Source organism: Podarcis vaucheri, assembly GCF_965113315.1.
Source record: "Podarcis vaucheri genome assembly, chromosome: 16".
Taxonomy (NCBI): domain Eukaryota; kingdom Metazoa; phylum Chordata; class Lepidosauria; order Squamata; family Lacertidae; genus Podarcis; species Podarcis vaucheri.
This window is the reverse complement of record NC_138754.1, coordinates 40425780-40450443: the sequence shown is the minus strand read 5'-3', so window position 1 is coordinate 40450443 and position 24664 is coordinate 40425780. Positions and strand designations below refer to the sequence as shown.

At 45.7% G+C, this 24664-nt stretch overlaps 1 protein-coding gene across 6 annotated transcripts in view; it reads right to left on the bottom strand.

The window, feature by feature from the left end:
• ABCB9 (ATP binding cassette subfamily B member 9) overlaps nt 1-23220 on the bottom strand; it is a 32678-nt gene extending 9458 nt beyond the window's left edge. The window contains exons 1-6 of one of the 6 annotated variants that reach the window (XM_082204131.1): nt 22463-23220; nt 21271-21415; nt 12521-13258; nt 10610-10724; nt 9331-9461; nt 3377-3582 (exon numbers count right to left, since the gene is read on the bottom strand). In XM_082204131.1, the coding sequence (XP_082060257.1) occupies nt 3377-3582; nt 9331-9461; nt 10610-10724; nt 12521-13139 (1071 nt within the window). In that variant the 5' untranslated portion in view covers nt 13140-13258; nt 21271-21415; nt 22463-23220. The other 5 variants (XM_082204133.1, XM_082204132.1, XM_082204134.1 and 2 more) reach the window with 5 other exon arrangements.
• Between the last annotated feature and the right edge of the window lie 1444 nt (nt 23221-24664).

Below are 24664 nucleotides of genomic sequence, written 5' to 3'. Positions count from 1 at the left end.
TGGCAGCAACCATAGTCATGGCTAGTGAATTCAGGCATAACAAGAAGAACACACCAAACTATACAGGTTAATATCCTGGTTTGGCAAATATGTGAGCATAGATTCAGACATCACAGTTTGGCTTTGTGTTCCTACTGATTCTGAATGCTACCACTATATCAGGGAACTGTATTATATAAGCCACCACCAAGCAGAACTTCTCCCCTCTGCCCATCCCCGTTCCTGCCTGTGTAAACTGAAAGCTGAGGCACCCAGAGCAGGGCCTGCAGAGCATATCTTAAGGCAACCTTTCCCAACCTTGTACACTCCAGATTTTGTTGGACTTAAACATCCATCAGCAAGCGTAGCCAACGGTTAGGGATGAGAGGTTGTATAGTCCAGAAACATCTGGAGGGTCACAGGTTTCCCATCCCTCTTGTCATCTGCTCAGCAGATAAATCCATCAAGGCCAAGAAATAAAATAAAAATCCCCATGGGACCTCTGCAAGGCTTCCTCCTTCAGAATTTTATGAACAGCAGCACTGTACATCTCTGTTGCTTCTCTGCAGCTCCTTTTTGGGTTGGTATTGTACATGCAATACTAGAGAACAAAATCAGGAATCTACGCACCACCAGCCCTTTTGAATTCAGATGATAAAATACATGAGCATGAAGACACTATAAAGTGTTCAGATTTATTTTGTTATGTTTTATTTTCTATGATTAGCTTTGTAGTTCAAAATGGAACAAAAAGTATATCTAGAGAGAGAGAATTAATACATGTCGATATATCTATATTTACACATAGAGAAGGGATGCATGAATTCTATTTTTTATTCTATTTTTTCTAGGCTTAAATTGAGTTCTCCACATTTCTGCAGCAATTGTTTTTGGAGCAGATATTGGGGAAAAAATCTCATTAAAATTGACAGATTAGTGCTAATTTCTCATAACAAGCACATTTTTGTATGCAGTTTTGACTAATATACACATTTATGCAAGCAATTTCCCCAAAGATAATGAAATTTTTCTAGGTTCTTTTTACTTTTATGCACCCTTTCCCCATGCATAGGCATCTCTGCGCACATGGTTTGGTTGGACTAAAGCATCTCCAAATTCCAAAGGCTAGCTGCGTCCTGGTACTAGTATTGGTTTGAGAAGTGCAGATTAGGTAGTTTCTTATTAAGATACAAAGACAAGCAAATTTCTAACACCCCCCCCCAACAAAAGGCCAATAAACTATGCATACCCCACAGACCAGGATGTAGCAAAAACACACACACCGTCTCCTGTTTCCCTCAGTGCTGAGTAGTATTAATCTTGCAGCATGAGAGCCAAAAACTTCTGTTGGCTGGGAGCCAGGCATTCAGTGACTCAAGCAGAGCCTTACTGAGATTGTGTGGCGCTCCATGGGACAGCCCCCCTTGCCTTTGCAGTGGGAGCCAAGCTGGGGAAGCATGAAGGACAAGGCAGAACAGGAAATGCACATTTGCAGACTTAAGCACTCCATCCAGCAGCCGATGACCTCAGGCAGCAAAGACTCACAGAGAGGCAAGCAGGCAAGGTCAGCCGCTCACAAAGGACAAAAGATTAGCCAGGTGCACAGATGTCCCAACTGGTATTACAAGTTATGGCAGCGAGAGGAGAGGTAGAATGAACAAATCACACGCAAGAGAACAATCCCCCATACCAGAAACAACTAGGAAAATAAAGCAGCAACAAGAGGAAACCTTGGACGCATCAAAATGGAGTGGCCAGAAACCAATTTTTGAAAAAATTGTATTAAATTTGTTTTAATTTGTGGCTGATTTGGTAAAAATTGGAATATCAATAAAAACAAATGGGCAAAAAAGAGAAAGGGAACAACCCCCCTGGATCCCAGCTCCTGCAGGCAAGGCAGGAAGGGAGGGGTGGAAACTTGTCATGAAACAGATGGACCCGGATTTAAAAGAAAGCATACAAAAGGTTTTCCACAAATAGGTGATGTGCTTTTGCAGGAAATAACAGTAGTGATGATGGCAGCATCAAAAGCTGGGTGGCTTTCCAGAGAGCTTACAATCTATCTTTAAACTGCAACTTTTAGGATTCATGCGATGTTTGTTTTGTTAAAGTTCAGGGTACTTCACATGGATATGTGCTGGAGGCTGCCCAGAGTGGCTGGGGAAACCCAGCTGGATGGGCGGGATATAATAATAATAATAATAATAATAATAATAATAATAATAATAATAATATAGTCTCTTGAATCCTTACTGTCCTGAGCCCCATGTGGAGGTGTATGGAGGACATGGTCAGACCCTCGGAGAAGAGTTGGAGATGGAGGACCCTAGGGAGGGTTGGCCAATATTGTTACCATCACCTTACCACACACACTTGGCCATTATGCCCTCTGTTTCAAAGGAGATGGCTGGGGGAGAGAGCCTGCCATGAAAATGCAGCAGCATTACCACAGAGAGAACGTATGTATAATCTTTGGAAGTGAGTCCCCCTGCCCCGAAAGACGCAGCCCTAGGACTTCCTCTCTAGAGACAGCTCTAATTTCTTTTCAAGTCATCTGAGAAGGCAAGACGACCTGCAGCTGCCTATGCCTCTTCCCCACTTGCTTTGGCAAGAGAGACTGCAATTCCATTCCGCAGGGAGGACAAGGCAGGCAGCTAGACAACAGCGCTGCCAAGGCCAAGAAATAAAATAAAAATCCCCACAGGACCTCTGCAAAACCTTCCTCCTTCAGAATTTTATGAACAGCAGCCCTGTACATCTCTGTTGCTTCTCTGCAGCTCCTTTTTAGGATGGCATTAGAGCAGCCAAGAAAACAAGGTGCATGGGCCTGGAATATAGGACCGAAATTGTAAGTGCAATATTGGAGAACAAAATCAGAAATCCACGCACTGTCAGCCTTTTCGAAATCAGAAGATAAAATGCATGAGCATGAAGATTTATTTTTTAATGTTTTCTTTTCTTTTGATGATTAGTTTTTGTGGTTAAAAATGGAACAAAAAATATATGAGAGAGAGGCACTCAAGAGATGGTGTGTGAAAATAGGACAGTTCTCAGAAACTGCTCAGAACAGTCTTTGCCAGGAGATTGCTCAGGACACACCAAATTTGCTGTGGGAAAGGATATTAGCTCAGTGGTTAAAGTATCTGTTTTGCATGCCAGAGCTCTCAGGTTCAATCCCTAGCATCTCTAGGTGGGGCTGGGAATGTTCCCTGTCTGAAATCCTGGAGAGCCACTGCCAGTCAGTGTACTGAGGTAGATGGAGCAGTGGTCTGACTTGGTAGAAGGGCAGCTTCCTATGTTCCTGTGTCCCCAAAGCAGAGCACCCACAGGCAAACAGACAGACAAGCTCTGAGAATGAGCTCTGGGGCCAGGCTTAAAAGCTACAGGTAACACTAACCTTGTAGTACTTCCCGTAAAGATCTGACATGAGCATGATTATGGGGAATCCCATGAAGGTTACCAGGGAGAGCTGCCACGAGAGGCTGAACATGAAAACTATCACCCCCGTGGCCTTGACCATATTGCGCAGGAAGATGTTGATGTTCTGCGACACCAGGTCACTCACAATCGTCGTGTCCGACGTCAGCCGGGAAATAATGTCACCTGAGAGAGAAAGAAAGAGAATGAGAACAGAAGCAAAGTGTGAAGAGCAAGATCCATGGGCTGGAGGGTGCTGGGCAAGGGGCAAAACGGGCTTTCTCTGCTCACAGAGAGAACTCTGCCTATTAGTTGAAATATGCACGTTCTCTATTAATTATTCTTATTATTAAAAAATAAAGTGCTACAGTTTAAGGTCCTAATGTGCAATCCTGGGAAATACGTATTTGAAAAATGATCTATGGGTATCAAGGATGCAAAGCAATTTTCTTTTAAAAAAGATCAAATCAAAATGCAATAAATAATTATGAAAAACAGGAATAAAATTAGCAAATAGCAATAGCTGTAACAACAACAACAAAACCCCAGCCAATCAATTGCATTTTCTTTAAAGGAAGAAACAGAAAACGGAACTTGACCCCACTTACAGGCTGGACTGAAAGCCAAACCAGGGCCTGTTCCAGCTGGAGTGTGCCACCCTTGTACAACGCCCACAGATTGCCACACAGGACGGGCACCAAGGAAGGGGCCAGAGAATCTGATTTGCATGCAGAAGGACCCAGGTTCAGTCCCTGACATCTCCAGGCACAGACTTCCTTGTCTGAAACTCTGGAGAGCTGCTGCCAGTCAGTGTGAGATTACTGAGCTAGTGGGCCAGTGGTCTAGCTAGATAGGACCACTTCTTAGGCAATCTACCAAGAGTTACAAGTTAGGGGTTTATCACAAAATAAACCCAATGTCTTCTCCCACTCCAAACCGTTTGCACCAAGGCTGACTGATCAAGGAAATTTTTCTGGCTCTCACACTGATTTTGGCAGCAGCAAAAAGGGAAAATAATATAGTGGTACCTTGGGTTAAGTACTTAATTCGTTCCGGAGGTCCGTTCTTAACTTGAAACTGTTCTTAACCTGAAGCACCACTTTAGCTAATGGGGCCTCCTGCTGCCGCCACACAATTTCTGAAGCAAAGTTCTTAACCTGAAGCACTATTTCTGGGTTAGCAGAGTCTGTAACCTGAAGCGTATGTAACCCGAGGCACCACTGTAATCAGTATGACACTGAGGTACACAGAAAATTTTAAACCTCTCAGCCCAGCCCAGCTCCCCAACGGGGATGCAAATTGTTCCATTCACACCCTGCATGTGTGTCCTGTACATGTGAGTATACTGTAATTTAGAGTGTGGGTGGGTGGGTGGGTGTGCGCTCACACATGTGTGTGAGTGTGGGTCTAGCATGTGGCCCCCAGAAGGTGGGCCAATTATTAATGTGGCTCTTGGACCCAAAAATGGCTGGGTATCCCTACTTTACTTTAAAAAAAGGATCATCCAAATGGGGATGTGACTGACTAACTGCACTCAGGTGCTCCAGTCAGGTTCTGGCCACTTCCACTCCCAAGAAGGAAACCTACGCTGTTGAGAGATGAGTATCTACCAAAGAGGAAGAGAAATAGTGCATAATTCTAGGTGTGTGATTGTGCAGTTTCTCAATATAGCCTGATTCACTAGAAAGTACTAATCATTTTTCTAAATCCGCAACACAGAAGTACAACCAAAGACTACAATAAACCCTTCCCTAAATGGTTCTTTGACTTGCAGAGGGGCTATGAATATGGTAGCACACAGGGCCTCTGTGCCCTTTAACTGAGCCCCAGTTCATCATTTGCTTCCTGCTGCAGATCTGAGAAATTTAGCAAGTGCTCTCTCTCTCTCTCTCTCTCTTTCTCCAGAAGGCAAGGAGCCAAGGATATTGTGGTGCCTTCTGGTCAGAGAAAAGCTTGCTGCCAGAACCGTCAACACAGAGGGCAGACCACAGAGAGGCTGAAACACATCCTTAACTCAAAAACCCTTTGGGCCAGGATCCAAAAAACTGCGCAGCTAGTTGCATCTATGCAAGTGGTGTGTGTGTTTCTTTAACAGTGACCTCCCCTCTATGTCATGAGGCAAATCCCTTTTAAACCAAGAGGAGATCCAAAAGTAGTTTTTGACACAGACTGGTGTGCAGGAGGGAGCGGCTAGATCCAAGACAAAATTGCAAAGAAGAGTTTGTTCCAAACCCATATTTGCACCTTGAGCTTTTACATCCAGAGGCCAATGTTCTGATTGCTTCAAGGAACGTATGAAGCTCTTGTACTAAGCAGGATCATCAGTTCGTTTAGCTCTATATTGTCAACACAGACTGGCAGTGGCTCTCCAGGGTTTCAGACAGGGAGCCTTTCCAGCCCTAACCTGGAGTCGCTGGGGATTCCACCTGCAGCCTTTTGCATGCAAAGGAAGTGCTCCACCACAACTGGAGTACCTCTACAGACTGCTATAATGCTGTGAGATGCAGTTGGCTGGATCATTGATATGGCCAGTGTTTTTTTCCTTCAAAATTGTTTAGGGGTAGTCTTATTGTGACTCAAGAAAATCACCATTTTATAGTTCAAATCAGGAAAAATAAATACAGTAAATGGACAAAAGTACAGAGATTCACAAAATGTTTAGGGGTATGTGTACCCCCAGGAAAGAAAGCCCTGGATATGGCAGAGCATGATGCCTGCAGCTGGAAAAATCATAGTGGGCTCTCCAGACTTCCTTAAGTGGCTCTGCTCACCCGGCTTGCTACCACCTGCCTTTTCCCTAATCCCTACATGTGGTGTCATGTTTCTTTCCTCCATCAAATCCTACTTGAAGCTCAGCTCTGCCGTGGAGCCCTTGGGCCTCACCCACAGCCAGAACGGAAGCTAGCCATGTGGACCTGCATTTCCACATGCCAGGGCCATTAGCAATGCACATCCCACTCCTTCCTGCTCTTCATTGTTCTCTCACATCGTCATCACTTAGTTCAGGGCGGTCCAACTTCTCATATCAAGTAGGCTACAAGAGTACCTCGACTTGGAATCCGTGGGCCTTGCCTGAGTGCTGGGAGGGGGGAGCGAGCCCAAAATCTGACACCCCCACCAGCCCTCACATTGCCTTCCCAAGCTGGCTAAGCAAGGTGTATGCTTGGGAAAGGAGGCACAGGGCTCTGGCAGCTCTCCTTCCCAAAGCTGGGGAAACGCTAACTAGGCTTTGGGAAGGAGGAAAGAGAACTCTAAGACCTGTCACAGCCCTCACGCCTCCTTCCCAAAGCCCAGGGCTTCCTTATCTGGTTTTGGAAAGGCAGTGCAAGGGCCGGGGGTGGGGTGGGCATCAAATGTTGCCAAGGACTTCTGAAAAGGCCTCAGGGTCAGGCCTCATGTTGGACCACCTTGATTTAGATCATGAGCTTCTCAAGGCAGTGAGGGGGCTTATGGTTCTTGGAAAAACATTCACATTACAGTGGTACCTTGGGATGCGAACGGGACCTGTTCCAGAGCCCCGTTCGCATCCTGAATGGAATGTAAGACGCGACGGTGCGTCTGCGGGTCGCATTTTGCCGCTACCGCGCATGACATCATTTTGAGCGTCAGTGCATGCGGCGAAACCCAGAAGTAACGCGCTCCGTTACTTCCAGGTTGCCACAGACCGCAACCTGAAAACACTCAAACTGAAGCACATTCAACCTGAGGTATGACTGTAATACACATTTCAAATTCTTGAGCACTTGGGACATGGGTCTTTGAGCACATTCCTATCAGCCTCAGTCCCGTGGTCACTTGCACCTTCTTAACTTTTAGAGTGAGGCCAGCTGCTCTATTTAGTGCTGCTGTTAGGCTGTAGGGTAGAGTAGAGTAGAGTAGAGTAGGAGAGCTAGGAATACATGTGTACATAAAAATAGATACCCTCCCTTTTTCCTTGTTACTGGAGCTCTGAAAAAGGAACTTTTTTCCTGAATGTAAAGTTTACCTTTATGGCAGGCTAGCTTTTACGCATGCACACATCAATTTCATGCAGGCAAGCAAGAAGCATTTTCAGAGTTCAATTTTAGATCCCAGCCAGGCAAAAACACTCAGATTACAAAGCAGGGTCTGGGAGGGGAGTAGGCTTGGAGGGCTGGATTTGGCCCTGGGGCTGAGGTTCCTCCTCTAGGGGGTTGATTGAGAAACAGTGATGCAATGAGTCAGTGTGCCTGGCTGTTAACCAGAAGGTTGGTGGTTTGAGCCCACCTAGGGACTGCTGTGGGCAGGATTCCTGCACTGCAGGTTGCTGGGCTAGATGACCCTCAGGGTCTCCTCCAACTCTATAATTCTGTTCAACAGCCTGGGAAGCTTCCTTATGCCACAGTTCACCCCATAAAAGCATCTTTCTGCAAGGATGAGAATGAAACAAAAAGTTCCCACTGCTATTGTCTAGATCTGTGGAACTCACATCGACAGGAAGTAGCTGCTACTCTCAGAGCCACCAAACAGACTCTTGGGCTGGGAGTATTCTTTAGAAGGTCTTGTTGCTGTTACTAATATTAATTTTTGTATCTTTCTTTTGGATCTTATTATGATGATTCCTGTGGAAATTCTTCAGTTTGGCTGTGTGCTTTTTGATGTTTAATTTATTTATTATGACTACTGGTACTTTTGATGTTTGTAAATATGTCATTCTCTTCATGTTGTAAGTCTGAGCATGGTTTGAACAATGGAAAGGGGGCGTACAAATAAAATGATGGCTGTAAAATGGGAATAATGAGTTGCTGCAAGTACTAAATGTCTGTCCTGGACACAATTAAGTGGCACTGAAAAGCAATCAATATTGTTGTTTCCTTGTGGATTATATAAAACACTTATAATTTGTTTTTCTGGTGTTCAAAGTGTGTGTGGGGGGGATACTTAAAAACAATTGTAGTACAAAAGAGAAAAAAATGATTTTTAAAAGATGCCAAAGCCTATTTAATTCAACCAGTGCCTGCTAAGGTAAAAGGAGAAAAGTGCGGAGCCTGTGGCCCTCCAGGTGTTGCTGAACTACATTTCCCATAATCCCTAACCACTGGCCATGCTGGATTGGGCTGCTGCCTTAAAAGAGGTTCATAGTGAGATGGCGTTTGTTTCTGGTCACTCCAAAACAAAGGCCTCACTTCCCCTTAAGTCACAGCTATCATAGTCAAAATCTCTTCAGTGAGGCCATAAACTTGTGGGATTACCAGTAAAAATACACAAATGCATGATTACCAGACAGGCACATGAGGGGCTGACAGTCACAGAGTTCTTGAATCAATATAGAAAAGACTGCATGAGATCACTTCCTTAATGTTTTTGTGGGAATTTCTAACAATGGAGATATTTTGTACATCTTTTTTGCCTGAGTGCCCTCTCTTTCAAGCCAGCAATATGAACAGACGTACATGCCTTGGCTCTGCTCAGAACCCAGACTCCATTTAGAAAAGTAATTTTGTATTTTGTAGCTAAGAAGTGTTTTTACCTGCATACTACTGTGATGTATTTCCTGTCTGCATTGAAATGTAAGTAAACCTTTTTGTTTTTACTAAAATATGTGTTTTCATTCTCAGCAATGAGGACAAGGAGAGGAGAGGTCAGCAGACCACAAATAAACAGGGATAAAATGTGTAATTGCCTAATTCCTAGCTTCCAATAAGCTGCAAAAGTGCATAAGTGCTTTTCATAGCCTGTTTACTCTCATATTTCTCCCACATACATGGGACAGGAGGTTTAAATTTCAATTTACAGATTTAATCCTCAATCCATCTCCATCACAGCTGATACAGGGGGAGGGTCATCCTTCAGGCCCCCAATTTAAAGCCTCCCCCACCCCAATAGTTATACTGGAGATATTCCCTGTTGTGTAATTCTATGTGTCTCCATTTCCTGACATGAAAAGCTCTCACAGCACAGATAAAAGAAACCCACCAGTAAGGTTTTCATCAAAGAAACTCATTTCCTGTGAGACCAGCGACCGGAACAGGCTGTTGCGTAGCCGAATGTTCAGCCTAGCGAACACGAGGGTGAAGACTCCGCCCCGGATACCTGCGGCAAATGAACTGATTGCAGATAAGAGACGTTATAGGACAGACAGACACCAACACACCGACACCTCAGCCCAGTCCTACCATGCAAGAGGAAGAAGCCAAGGCAGAACCTGGGGACAGGCCCAGCCATTGTGTTGCTGGCTCCAACTCCCATCAGCCCTGACCTGGACTGATGGCAGCTGTGGTCCAGCGACATCTGGAGACCAGCACGTTGGCCACCCTTGTCATGGGACACAGGAGCACGAAGTGCTTCAGAGGCTCTGACGACCACCCCAAGAGTTTCACATTTCACTGCGCTTGCTCAATATCTGCAGTGAGCCAGCAGTCTAGATCTGGCCTAGAAGCCACTTCCTCAGCCTTCTGGAATCCCTATGAAATTTTGGTCAAGAGATGGTGGATGTTTCTTTATGAAAGCTTTCACTGCTTGGGAGGGTAGAAGGTGTTTTCAAGTTGTGAAGCAGAAGGTCAGCTGTGTCCTTACAGATGTTGTTGGACTTCAGCCCCAGCCAGTCTGGTCAGTGCAGTAGAGTTATGTATTTTAGTTTTAACAAAATGAAGTGCCGGTACTCATACATTGATAAATGTTTTGTGGGTGCGATCACAAAATGGCTGCCACGGGCAGCAAAGAAAGTCATTGAGAGACATGCATGCAACATTTGATTCCTATCCAGAGTGTGTGTGAGGAGTTAAAATGAAAGGGGAAGTAGAATATGGACCCTTATTTTTAGAAGTATGCAAATCAGTGCCTCCTGAGCTGTTGGTTTATGTGAACATCTTCCCAGGGTGCCTCAGTCTGTACACCAAAGGTAGTCAATGTGATGCTCTCAACATGCCATTGGGTCACTTCCTCCATCATCCCTGGCCATTGCCGCTGGGGTATGTTGGCAGCCCAACAACATCTGCAGGGCACCACAATGGCTACCCCTGCTCCACAGCTAAGAAAGGAATTTTCTTTCTAAGAAGAATAATTCTGGGACTAAATTGAATAGGATCCTCACTGCAAGTTAAAAGAAGAAGCAGGAGGGAATGGATTCCTATACTCAGGCCCCATCTATATGGAAGATAACCCCACCACGTCACATTATGCATCATGACAAGATTTTCCAGCCCGCCTGTGGGTCAGTTATTCCAGTTTGGTCCAACTACTCAAGTAAGGCTACCTTCCTATGGCCAGAAGGGCCATGATGACCACCGCTGTGGAGAACTGCTCCATACTCTTCTGGATTACTATTCCATCAATGGCCCGACCTGTGTAGTACGGAAGGAAAGTCTCTCCTGTTGGAGGGGATGACAAGGCAGATTAAAGGCAAACACCCAAGAAGGATGTAAAGACAAGAACCCTGTTGTTATCTTCAAACACATTCGGCCCCTTGTGTCTTCCCAAGCCCTGAAAAGGAAGGGCAGCGGGGGCCCAAGGGGCAACTTCCCAGGGGCTGCAGACTCGTGATGCCTCCGACCAAAGGTAAAAGTGGGGAGGGCGGTACATGTGAATCTTAGCTCTGTATAGCAGGCTAATATTTTCTTAAAATGTTTTAACTTGGGGAAGAATTCAGTGTTATGCTAAGGTGATTCCGTCAGGGCAAGCATTTCACTTCGCAAGACGGAGCAACCCCCCTCCTCCTGCATGCTGTTTTTGGGGTCCTCCCAACCCCCAAAGTCAAATTTGGGGGCACAGAGATTGTGCTGGGGGAGAAGAGGTGGAAACAGTGCTTCTACTAACAGGCTTCAGTTGAATCCCACCCTTTGATTTTTACTGATTATTTTAAGGTATATTTTATGCTCTTTGTAAACAGCTTAGGGCTGTTGCTTACAATTAAACAGTATACACATAACGATTAAATTTTGAATATAAATATAAAATTTCAACTGTACAAAAAGCAGAGATTTACGAGCACACAAATCACTGTCCAGGCAAGCAAATTGCTTTACTGTGGTTCAAGGGTGCCTTCTCGCCACAGAGCAACACTTGAGGAGGGTGTGATAATGAGGCCAGTGAGGGATGTGGCCTGCAAGAGGGACACAGGACGGGCAAAGCCCTAAGGGCTTTGGGTCTGAGCTGCCACACCCCTGACATTTACCGTACTTGCATCTGCCAGGGGGATGCTGTGGCCAAGAGCATTGGACAGGGGACCTGGGAGAGAAGCATTCAGACCTCAACTCTCACTGGGTGACCATGGGCCTGTGACAGTCTCTCAGCCCAACCTCATCCTCACAGTGTGGCTTGGGAGGATAAAATGGGAACAGCTATGTACGGTATCTTGAGCTCGTTGGAGGAGAGGGATATAAACACAGTAACAAACCACCTGCCTGCAGTGTATATACAACTGGAAAGCATTATTAGGGGAAGGCCCACAACTCAGCGATAGAGAAATCACTTGCCATGCAGGTGGTCTCTGGTTCCATCCCCGGCACCTCTAGGCAGGGATGGCAGTGTCCCCTGTCAGTAACACTGGAGGACTTCTGCCAGTCCAGACCTCTCTATTTGGCCCTTGGACTCCTCCCAGGCCACACTCCCTCCTCTGGTTGTTTTCCCTGGCTGGGATTTATCCTTGAACTGCAAAAGTGCCTCGCTTGCTGCACTGGAGAAATGTATGCACCAAAATCTCTCACTTTTGTGTGGCTGAACTATAGCCAACTATACAAAGTTAGCAGTCTGTCCGCTGCCTCTGTAAGTCTGACCCTGAGGGAATGCTGCCCTCAGGCTCCCCACGCCTGGGGCTCATCCACGCTTCTGCTCATCCCATGCCTAGAAAGCAAGGGGCTGAGAGGTTTTCCGCTTGTCCTGCGCTTGCTAGGCAAGGGCCCAAGCAGTCTTCTGTTTGCCCCGCCACTTTCTCTGGGAAAACCCACTCTATAGCAAACGGGTTGAATTGGAGTAAACATCAATCCATGGAAAACCTGATGGCATTTGCTACAATTCAGCGGTAATGATTGGGTTTCCTAAGGAGAAAATGGCAGGACAAGTGGAAGTCTGAATGAGCCCCTGGTATAGACAACAATGAAGTAGATGGTCCATTGGTCCAATTCAGTATAAGACAGCTTCCTATAGTCTCACCAACGGATGTACTCACCTAAAGCAGCCACTAAGAGGAAGAAAAAGGCCACTACAAGGAAGTGAACATCTGGTTTGGTGTAAGACAACAGCTTACAAATGGTGGCTGCTGACGCCTCCTCTTTCTTTTCCTGGGCATCAGGCAAACTTGGATCCCCAATTTCTTCTGCTTCAGTCCTAGATTCGGAATTTACTCCCAGAGTCTCCCTGGCAGGTCTCACCGTAGAAAGCAGCTGCCACAAGGAGAAGGTGGCCGCCAGGGACACGTATGTCCAGGCAAACAAACCCCAAAACCAGGGGTCTTTGATGGTCTTCCTCACCTCTGAGTAGAGCAGCAGCTTGACCAGGGCGTAAATCCCCACCGCAAGGCATACAAGTGTGATAAAGATCCGGGATCCTTTCAAGCGCTTGGGACCATAGTTGGTGTTTCTCGCAACCCCAATGGCAGCCCCCAAAAGCACACAACTCCGGTACAGGCAGGCCCCCCAGATGTCCAGCATGGAGTTGAATATGTTGAAGTGCTTCAGATCCTGAAGGAAGCTGCCACCACTGCGGCTGTGTTTGTACAGCAAGGTGGTCACTGTCACATCCAGGCCTGTGAAGGCCAGAGTGCCGACCACGGCTTTCCAGGCATGCATAATTTGGATGGTCCTGGCGTGAGGTAGAGGCAGAGAAACAGCTGGAGACCCGGAAGGGGAAGGAGGAACAGAAAGCCTCCTAGTCGAGGGTCAAAGAAAACATATTGGACCAGCCCTTTCTGGAAGAGAGAAAACAACATGCAGGTATAATGGAAGGTGGCACAGGGGAACTTCAGGCTGTATCACCCTCTCCAGCCACGGTGGGAAAATACTGCTTTATGGCAATGTGGTGGATTAGGAAATGTTTACAACCCATTTGAATTCAATAGGCCTTATTTCTGAGGAGACATGGTTAGGACTGCACTGTGAGTTTATCGACTCAACAGTTGTATCTGAGTTAACATGCTTTGGGTTCCACTCCATGGCGGAAAAAGAGCTTTGTGTTTCTTCCCACAACACACACAGCAGATGGAACAGAGATCCACATTTTCCACAAGTTGCTGGTAGAGTGAAGTGGCTTTCCCAGAAAATGGAGGCTCAGAAAACCAATATCTGCAATCCTCTGAAGTGGAGGTTGTGCTTTGAGTTCAGGCTGCATGCAGAGGTTATGTCACAGTAAGATATATTGAATTTTTCAACTTTCAAATTCCAAAAATGAGGGCTTCTAAAAAGTTGTTACATGACTTGGGAATTTGAAATATATTTTGGTTAAATTAATATAATTTAGTTTTGCTTGGTAAGTGAATGTGTAAAATTACATAAAAATCATTTTAAATGGTTGCCAAGTACTTCCAGTTATATTATATATTAATATTATATATTATTATTATTTAGCATTGGCTGACATTTTCAAAGGTAAAATAAAAATTTGTTGGTTTTCCTAAAGTAGTTTATGTGCTTCTTCATCAAACAGAGACTTACCAAGGTAAATGTTGTCGAATCACAAAAATAACGCCCTCTGTGTCCCATTCCCCATGATTCACTATCCTGTCCATGCACAGCTGCCTCACAATCCATCAGGGATGCATAAATTCATGGTTAGCAGGCTGTGTTAATAAGTGAAGGGGTACAGAGTTTTTAAAAAAGGATTAAAGATAATAAATAGCACTATTCCCCCCTTTTTGCCAATAACAATTATTTCTGTAGCAGATAAAGCATTCCAGGCCACAATAACTTGTGTATTAGCTCATGTGGAATTGTACAGTTCCTCTCTGGGGTAGCTAGGGTTTTTAAAGTCATATAAGCATTTCTTCAAAAGGACTGCAGACTCCCCATAACTCAATATCCCAACCATCACCACCCACTAAAATATCCTGCTCTGTTAAGTTTGGCTGGCACAGGTGCCGTTCCCCCAGCGCTGGAGGAGAAGCAAGCAGCAACTCTGGCCAGGTGAGATTTGGCAAAAATCATGGCCCTGCCGTTGCCCCCCACCTGCCAGTAAAAGACCAGGTGTGAATAACTTCTCTTATCAATGCTAGGTGTCAACATTTTCAATTTTTTAAAAGGAAACAAACAAACAACACTTCACCCAGGTTACCTGATGCTCCCCTCATCTTCCGGGGGTGCTAGTTGGGTAGACTTTTAATGCCAAAATGTGCTTCAATGCCCACCTGGCAACCAAGTCCTTCCATTACCATCTACTCACAAGAAACCCTAAAACTTTTAAACACTGAAGAGAAGAAAACTCAGGATAACAGACCTTTTCCCCTTACAGGCCTCCTGAGTGTTGCCATGGAGATAGAACAGGGGAAGAGGGTTGGTTCCTTCCTGAGCAGATTTAAAAACTAAACAAAATGGGGAGCCGTTCTGCTGGGAAATGTGGCAACATCTGTCCTGAAACTGGGGTCTCCCTCGATACAACAGCGACGGGGAACCTGGGGTCCTCCAGATCTTGTTGGGGCTCACAACTCCCACTGGCCCTGCTGGAAGGCCACAGGCTCCTCATCCCTAATATAAGAGAGACTAGAAACCAAACTCCAGCATGGAAGGAAAGAGCACAGAAGAGAGAGAGGCGGTGGGCAGCTGAAATAACTCCTGGGGGAGCAGCTGTGCTAATCTGCTGCAGCAAAGGCAAAGGCAATTTTTGAAACGGCAGCAGGGGCTTTTGCAGACAAACAGCGGGATGCTTCTGTCAGATTAATGAAAGGTTCTCCTCAGCTGGGAGAGGCATTTAAGTCATATATTTATTTACATGCTGCTGAATGCCCAAATAGGCTTCTAAGTGGTTTTAACAAAGTATTTAGAAGTATACAAAGTATATGGTGGGGGAGGGCAGGAAAGGTCCTTTTCTGTGGCATGCCCCGGGCCCCATCTCTTTATAGTTTTAGGCAGCTGGTTAAGACGTATATTCTTCAGCAGCTATTAGCGGCTGTTCTTTAGTCATTGGTTATGTGTTTTTAAGGATTATGTGATTTTATGTATGGAGGGGGCCAAAAGACTACAAAGAAGTATAGTCTGCAACATAAGAGCAGAAATGTCAGACTGCACCTCTCTCTTTCATTCATGTTATTGGGCCTCCCTCCCTCCTCTTCTAAAACCACATACATGCATTTGTAAGGTAAAGGCAAAGGACCCCTGGATGGTTACCGTATTTTTTGCTCTATAAGACTCACTTTTCCCTCCTAAAAAGCAAGGGGAAATGTGTGTGCGTCTTATGGAGCGAATGCAGGCTGCGCAGCTATCCCAGAAGCCAGAACAGCAAGAGGGATTGCTGCTTTCACTGCGCAGCGATCCCTCTTGCTGTTCTGGCTTCTGAGATTCAGAATTATTTTTTTCTTGTTTTCCTCCTCCAAAAACTAGGTGTGTCTTATGGTCTGGTGCGTCTTATAGAGCGAAAAATACAGTACGTCCAGTCAAACCTGACTATGGGGTGTGGCACTCATCTCGCTTTCAGGCCGAGGGAGCCAGTGTTTGTACACAGACAGCTTTCTGGGTCATGTGGCTAGCAGGACTAAACCACTTCTGGAGCAACGGGACACCGTGACAGAAGCCAGAGCACACAGAAACACCATTTACCTTCCTGCCACCTATTTATCTACTTGCACTAGTGTGCTTTCAAACTGCTAGGTTGTCAGAAGCTGAGACAGGGTAACAGGAGCTCACCCCGTTGCGGGGATTCGAACTGCTGACCTTCTGATCAGCAAGCCCAAGAGGCTAACAATAATACTAACAATAGTAAACCTGGTGTTTGCTGCATTTGATGAAGTGGGCTAAACATCCTTTTTAAAGGCTAGCCTGCAAAAAATATGCTACTCACCCCCCCAAAAAAAAACTCCTTAAGCTCATTTGAATTAGACATTTTTGTCTCCAAAGGCAGTGACAACAGCCACTACACACCCTCCTCCCACCTACATCAAAACACAGATGTACTAAAGGGGTGCGGGCAGAGGATTTTTTGCATGTAACAGTGTCCCCTGCTGGTAAAATGCACACATTAATGCAATATTCTTTTCCTCTCAAGCATCCTACCTTCAAGGACTCCTTCCCACTTAAGACCAGTATGCTGAAGAATCTCCAACTCCCATCAGTCCCAGCCAGTGTGGCCAATGATCAGGTGTGATGGAAGTTGTTGCTCAACAACATCTGGAAGGCTATGGGCTCCCCATTTCTGGGTTAGGGGGCTGGACTAGGACTGGGGAGATCCAGGATCTCTGGGTGACTTAGCCCAGGCACCATTTCACAGCCCAACCTATTAGCTCACGCCACACCAATTTTTTAATTGATAAGAAATACTTTGCAAAACAAAAAGCACCCGATTTATAACGTGGAACACATCAACTTTATAATACGAGGCATCTAGAAAGTATAGAACAATGTAGCTATATTAGAACATGAATCATTCCCAAAATACAATTATAAACAAGCCTCTTACCTATGTACCTTATGTATACAAACATAATGAAAGGTGTGAACTTGTTTTTGCCAGGTAATCTCTCTCATACTGTGTGTGTGTGTGTGTGTGTGTGTGTGTGTGTGTGTGTGTGTGTGTATGGTCTAATTTGAGACAAAGAAACTCTCATCACCTCATCAACACCAAGAAGTCTCTCTCTTTTCTGTTCTTTCATGTTTGTCAGAGTTGGAAATCCTAGTTCACAACAATATGTCACTGAGAACTCTAGAAGAATAGCCAATGTTATTCTCCTGCACTCTGTTTCTGGGCACACATGCAGAGAGCGATTATGGATCACAACTAGGATTGTCCTCAGCACCACTTGATGCTTTTGCTCTCATTTTGAAAAGATATCTATCCATGTTCTGCTTAATTTTTTTTAAAAAATACTATGCTATGCTATATAGTAATGTTTAAATGTTTATATGATTGTGCTTTAATATTCCCACCACACTTGCCACCCTCTCCTGCCATACCAGGGTGGCGCACCACACTCTTTGAGAACCACTGCTCTAGACACACACAACCCAGGCTTCTTGGAGAAAAGAAATGAATTCAATAAATTAAAAAATGTTCTAGGGTGCAGCCAGGGCACAGAGATTGCTGCCTGTTGCTGTGCCACATGAAAAGAGAATGCACAAATAACTCTCCTTCCAGCTTCACATTAGAGATGAAACTGTAGAGTTTTCTAGTTGACCAACTCCTTATCTATAGGGCTGCAATGTTTAACTAGTTAAAAAACTCTTATTAATACACTGCAAGCAGTTTAAAAGCTGCACATAGAAGATCTTTCCTCTTTTCTCCCACACTTTGGAACGGATGCCTCTTCTAAGATGCCACCTGCACAGATCATCCAAAAATGGAGTGGGGAGGAGCAAGATTCTCACTTCAGACTGGTTGTTTTCACCCATATGCAAATTTAAGCAATTGATTGACTAGCACACACTATGGCTGTGGCCCAGATCTGACCAAGGCCTGAGTCGAATAGGGCCTGTTTGGAAGGTCTCAGGTGATTCGAGGAGGCACAGACACAGATCACTGGTTGGATGAGCCAGAGCAACTTGTGGCAGTCAGCGCATCAGGCAGGACAGAGAGGCAGTGTGGGAAAATCATGCAGAAAAGCCGAGACCTACCTGACCGGTCACTGCATCTTCCAAGGAGAAGGTAGGCCCAGCGCCGTGATTCACCTTCCTGCCTGACCCCGCCAGGACTAATGTCTCCATGCAACAGCTTTTGAGCAGAGAGACCAGTCCTGTGGGGAACAGGAACTGCTTTGCAAGCAGCTTTTCTGCATTGGACTCTTCTTGCTTACCAGCTAGTAAGCAGAAGGATCCCATCCCGTGTGATGTTGGCCGCATCACCTGCCCCCACCCTGGGAACAGATATGGGGTGGGTGGCCCCGGGACAGCACAGGGCAATTTGGCCTGATCCAGGGACCACATCCACCAGAGGGCAGATTGGAGTGGGTGTCTGTACACAGTCCTAGCACACACATAACTGACTGAGAAAGCTTGGGTCATTACTTGGGTAACAGCCCAACTTTTTAAACAGACTTTAGGTATAATTGTGTGCAGGGGTTATATTTTTATTACATATGCATCTGACCCTACCTTCACAGAATTCAAAGGTACACATGATTCCCCTCCTCCCAATTTTATCCTCACAACCCTCCTGTGAAATTAGACTGAAAGAAGTGATCAGCTCAGAGTTACCTAGTGAGCTCTGTAAAGGTACCCCTGCCTGTACAGGCCAGTCTTGACAGACTCTAGGGTTGTGCGCTCATCTCTCTCTAGAGGCCAGGACCCAGCGCTGTCCGCAGACACTTCCGGGTCACGTGGCCAGCGTGACAAAGCTTCTCCGGCGAACTGGCACCAGAGCAGCACACGGAACGCCATTTACCTTCCCGCTATAAAGCGGTACCTATTTATCTACTTGCACTTAATTGTGCTTTCAAACTGCTAGGTGGGCAGGAGCTGGGACCGAACGACGGGAGCTCACCCCGCTGCGGGGATTCGAACCACCGACCATGCGATCAGCAAGTCCTAGGCGCTGAGGTTTTACCCACAGCGCCACCCGCGTCCCTGTGATTGAATTAGCCTGGCACTATTATAACTCAGCCTTCCCCTGCCTGGCTGGTGCTCACCAGATGTTTTGGCCCACGTCTCCCACCATCCCTGATTAGCTGCGCTGGCTCAGGCTGATAAGGGTTGTAGTGCAAAACACCTGGAGAGAGTTACGGGGCTGGGGAAGGCTGCTCTGACCATTAGTCATCTCTTGACTCTCAAATAAGTTTCCTGAATGTCTGGGCCCCTTTCTCTCTTCCACCCCTGCAAAAAGCATTCGTTTTTATTTTAGCTGCAATGAAGAAAACCTACCAACATCACCTCCTTGAGCTTTGTCTCTCTCAGCGTAACAGATCAGGTGCCCTTTAGGCAGCATATTTGAGGTGTCATGTTGCCATTTTTTTGCTCAGGTTGTAGAATCAAGAATCCTCATCAATATATTTTAACTTCTTTAGTCAAATACAAGGACTGGAGAATTGAGGAAAGGTGGGGGGATGCTTCAAAGGGGAAAAAATGAATTCTAAAACACACTCACATATGCACACAGCAGTGTCAACTCTGAGTACTGCTATTTATGACACGGCTCATATTTTGGGCCATTATTATTATTATTATTATTATTATTATTATTATTATTGCTGGCCTTAGTCTTTTTACACCAAAAAACAAGGCTTATTGAAACCCATCATTTTACAAAAACAGTGCAATCCACAAAACGTTTACAGTTTTGCAAATTCTATTATTCAGAATTTGAAGTCTACCATAACCACTTTGACAGCATCTTATCCTAAATGTCTGAAGGCAGGATGAGTTACTTAGTGGTAAAGGGCAGAACCCTACACATGCTCAGAGATACCTTATTGCCATCATATAATCCAGGACCAAATCTGGTCTCTCATAGTTAGGCTTGGTACATATGCTAGAATCAAAATTACACCGATTTCTAAAAAAGAATAAAATCCTAGTTATTCAAACACAAAAGAATGAGTATGGCGCCACCCCCACCCTAAAACAGAGCTGCTTTGCTGTTAACATCTACATAACAGACAACTATTAATCTGCTCAATGTTTTACCATCACTGCAGCTTCAAAACCAGGAAACAGTTTAGCTGTTTTAAAGTCCAAAATCTTTGATTATACACACACAAACACATATTTGGGGTGTGTGTGTTTGTCATCAAATTATGGTGGAAAGGCTCACTAGATCTAGAATATGTTTTTGCCAAACTTCTGGTCAAAACAATTAGGCTTGTTAACAGCATAGTAAGCACTGACCAGTTCAGCTAAATATCCAGAGGAATCTGCCAAGTCATCCCACTTATGATAAATCTACAGGGGAAAAATATTCAGATAGTACGATCTTCCTGCAGAAAAGCCTAAAGAAGCCCAATAAATCTACCAGCTCCATTTAACACTCATCTGCTAGAGCTGTTCTCTTTTAATATACTCCTAACAGGCAATTAAATGTTGTCTGGTTTTTATTGTGGCATTGCTCAGTTTGGAAAATATATCTGTGTTATCCACAGTCTGCTAGGGATGGACCTCCTTAGCTCAGTAAAACACCTTGCCATTCACGCAGAAACTCCAAGGATCGATCCCTGGCTTCTCCAGATAAAAGGATCCAATAGCAGGTATTGTGGAAGACCCCTCTCTGTGCCGGGAGGGAGTTATTGGAGCTGACAGTCAAATGGCGGAGATGGGGAATTAATCTGCCCCGAGTTGCTAATAAGGCAGTTTCCTGTGGTCTTTATGCAGCACCCTGGCAGCCAAGGTGCCAAAACACTTTGCAACAGATTCAAAACGTAACAGAGGATGAGAGAAACTCAGCCAGAGCAAGCCTCTCCATGGAAAAAAACCAAAACACTTTTCTAGAGGAGAAAGGTGGTGAATGACTTGCAGAGAAAAGGTTGAAAAGGGCTGGGTACTTGAGGTCATCTTCAATCACACAGATGTCCCATAGATGATGGAGCAACTTTGGTTTCTGGTGCTGCAGAGGGCAAGACCAGCAACCAATGGATTCAAAACATAGAAAAGGGATTTAGACTCAGTATTAGGAAGAGCGTCCTGATGGCAGAAGCTGATCAACAGTAAAGTAGGTTGCCCTGGAGGATTATTAAAACCTGGGACCCCAAAGTTCATTTTGCTTGAGTCTTTTTGCAAATGCTCAGTCATTTTGCAAACAAAAGGCATCAGAGGCTCCCTTCCTATTCCCAAATGTCTGGGGGCAGCTGTTACTTACCAGCAGCAAAGGTGAAATCGCTCTGCACACGTCTGGAAGTTCCAGTTTTGGACTCTAAATCAATGGTGTTTTTTCCCCACCTTTGCACACAGCAAAATGTTCACCTCTAACATACAGTCCGCAACTTACGTTCCAGGGATTGCACCTGCAGCCAAAATCACATATAGTCAAAACCCACCAGGTTCAATGGCAGGTGGGATTGCCAAAGTCATTTTCCCCACATCCCCACCCCCTTAAAAAAAATATATGCCATGCATGTAAAGCTGGATGTGCATGAGTTAAACGCGCCTAAATTGTGGGTTTACTGTAGTCTGTATGAAAGTATTCCCGTCTTCATCCTCACAATAAACATGCAAGGCAAGGGAGGACAAGAGACAACAACTATGTCCACAGAGCTTCAATTTAAGCAGATATAAATCGCAATTTAAGGGAAGGTACCATGGCATAATAGGAGACTGTCTGCTATACGTGGCAGGTTCAATCCCTGACGTCTGTGAGTTCATTTTCTTTAAGGGTCTCGGGTACCAATCATTGGGAGAAGCCTTTTTCTGCCTGGGTCAGTTGCTGCCAGCGAGAGTAAGAGGCCGTGGAATATTCTGTGCTGCTGCCTTTCAGGGCAAGTGTCTGGGGCCCCGCTTCGCGGAACACAGCCCGGCTGCTGACTTGCCACATTTGGGGAAGGGAAGCAATACACACTCAGATAGGGCTTTCCTCGGAGTAGGGCTTGCTTGCCCTGCGAGATTTCTCAACTCCATCCCTGGGAGCAAGGCAGCACCAGACCTTTCCGGATGTCTTGAACTCGGACCCGCCTGGTCCGGGGCCAGCTGTCCTCTCCGCCCCCGGCTCGAAGGGCTCAGCTGCGGCTCTGCTTACTCAGACTTCGCTCCGAGTCGAATCCCGGAGGAGGGAAAGGCCGGTTGCTGGGATCTGCTTGCAAAGGCAGCGTCGGATTAAGCGCTGCCATGCACTTGCGTCAGGAGGGAGGGGGAATGAAATGGAAAGCAGCTTTCCAGGGCTGGACCACCCCGGGGCTTTGGGATCGGGAGAGAGATCGGGACCGGGAGGAAAAGGAGCCACATCCCTCCCGAAGCTCCCGGGGGGGGGGGGGGCGGAAGGACCGGCCCCCCGCTGCGCGCCTGCCTGCCTGCCTGCAGCGCCGAGCTGGGCAAAGAGAGGAAGGCGCGGCTCTTACCTGCGGACCAAAGCAGCGCGCAGGATCCTGGCTGCGCAGGCGGCGGGCGAAGCAGCGGGACCGGCCGGCGGCGGCTCCGAGACTCTCCAGGACAAGGTCGGAAGTGGGCGGGGCATTCCCGGGACTGCGTCATCAGGCCACGCCTCCTCCCACCTTTGCAGCTGGTGATCTTGTCAATTCTTGGAAGGGATCCCCCAGGGTCATCAAGTCCATGCTGAAGCTGTTTTCAGTCGCCTCCATCTCACAGAATCTTAGAATTGTAAAGTTGGAAGGGACCTCAATGGTCATCTCGTGCAACTCCCTGCAGCGCAGGAATCTCAGCTGAAGCATCCATGACAGATGGCCATCTGCTTAAAAACCTCCAGATCTGAAAGGCCTTCCTTTTCCTTGTCAATAATGTGTTCAATCTCACTGTCATTCTCATCAAGCCAGTCCTGGTGTTTCTTGGTTTGGTATCCAATAGTTTGTTCACAGGCTGCAATAATGGAATTTTTTGGGTTGGTCCAGTGTTCCTCAATCTTATCAGGGAACTCTGAAAGCAGATGGTCCTTAAGAGTCGTTTGGAAGCAGTCCCACTTAATGGGATCTTGAAGGGCTTGAGTGTTCATTTTGTGCCTTCGTTTCCTTCCTAGGTATAATCTTGATAGCCATTGTGGAATGTATTAATTGGTGATCTGTCCAACAGTCATCGTCATCATAGCTCTGGTAAGGAGCACATCACAGCAATCTTCTGCTCGGACAATTACATAGTCTAAGAGGTACCAGTGGTTCAACCGAGGTGCCTCCATGATGTTTTAAATGTATTTTTTGTTGTTGAAAGTGTGTTGGTAATAACAAGATTGTGAGCTGCACATATAGTAAAAGGTAAGATTCTGTTCTGGTTGCTGTTGTCAATTCCTTCTTTCCCAATAGTTGCAGACAGCAGGCTACAAATTGAAATCTCGCCCAATTCTTGCATTAGAATCACTCAGGAGGATGATTTTATCCTCCTTAGGCATCTCTAATAGGATGGCATCCAGCTGAGAATACCATTTTTCTTTAATGTCTTCATCGACATCCAGTGTTGGTGCATAAGTGCTTAGAATAGTAGCCTCTTGGGTTTGGGCAAGTTTTATTTGAAGGCTTGAAAGTCGCTCATTAGTGCTGGTAGGGACTTCTGACACAATATTGTTTTTGATTGCAAAGCCTACTCCATGTCTTCAATGTTCTTGTTCAGGTAGACCAAGAACATTCCAGAAGAATGTGTAGCCTCCTTTTTCTTCCTTCAGTTGCCCCTCTTCTGCTCTTTTCTTGAAGCACTGCAATATCGATGTTAAAACGTCACAACTCTCTTGCAATGATGGCAGTCCTGCATTTGGGAAGTTCATTATCTGTGTTATCCAACAGTCTGTATATTCCATGTTCAAAAGTTCTATTGTCTTTTATGACCACTGGGTGGTGACCCCATTGGGCCCGGTAATCCAGTCAGGCAAAAAGGGAGGCAGACTATGTTTAGGGCACCTTTTCTAGCCCCTCCCCCTATTTGGGGTGAGCTGAGTGTGGATCCTAAACAGGACTGCTCAGTCATGCATACAGCTGCCGAACTACTGAACTGCCTCATTCCTTGAGTCAGAATGACTGAATCTGTATCCACTGCCCATGTGCCAGTTCATGACTAGGGGCTTCCAGATTTCACAGTACTGCCCGTTACCATTTGTCAATCACCATGAAAATTGTTTGGGTTTGGGATGGGTTATTGGAAGATGCCTGTGCATGAATTTGTTTTATGTGTGTAGATAAGTGCATGCTGACCAACACACAGTCTTTGCAGTAAGGCTCTATTCTGATGGATTCTTATCTGCTGCAGCCTTCATCCACCCTCACAGCTGTTGTAACATACCACTTGTTATTATCTGACTGTTCTGCTGTTGAGAACTTCTTAGATCATTCTTTGTCTAGCTCCTCCCCTTTGACCTTACCGCCCTGAGAGTACGAGACTCCTGATGGCTTCGCTCACAAGGGTCATAGGAACATGCAAGCCCACTCACCACGACAAGGGGATGATCCAGCGAGTGAACCCATTGGAGCAAAGCAGGGCCAAGCCCTTTGACATCTGATGCCCTTTTAAAATGTGTTGTGTAAAGAGGAATTACTGGGTTGCCTTTGCTTTTGTTTTTCTTGTGTTTTCCATTTTCCATATTGTGATTGTAAATTGTGAATCAC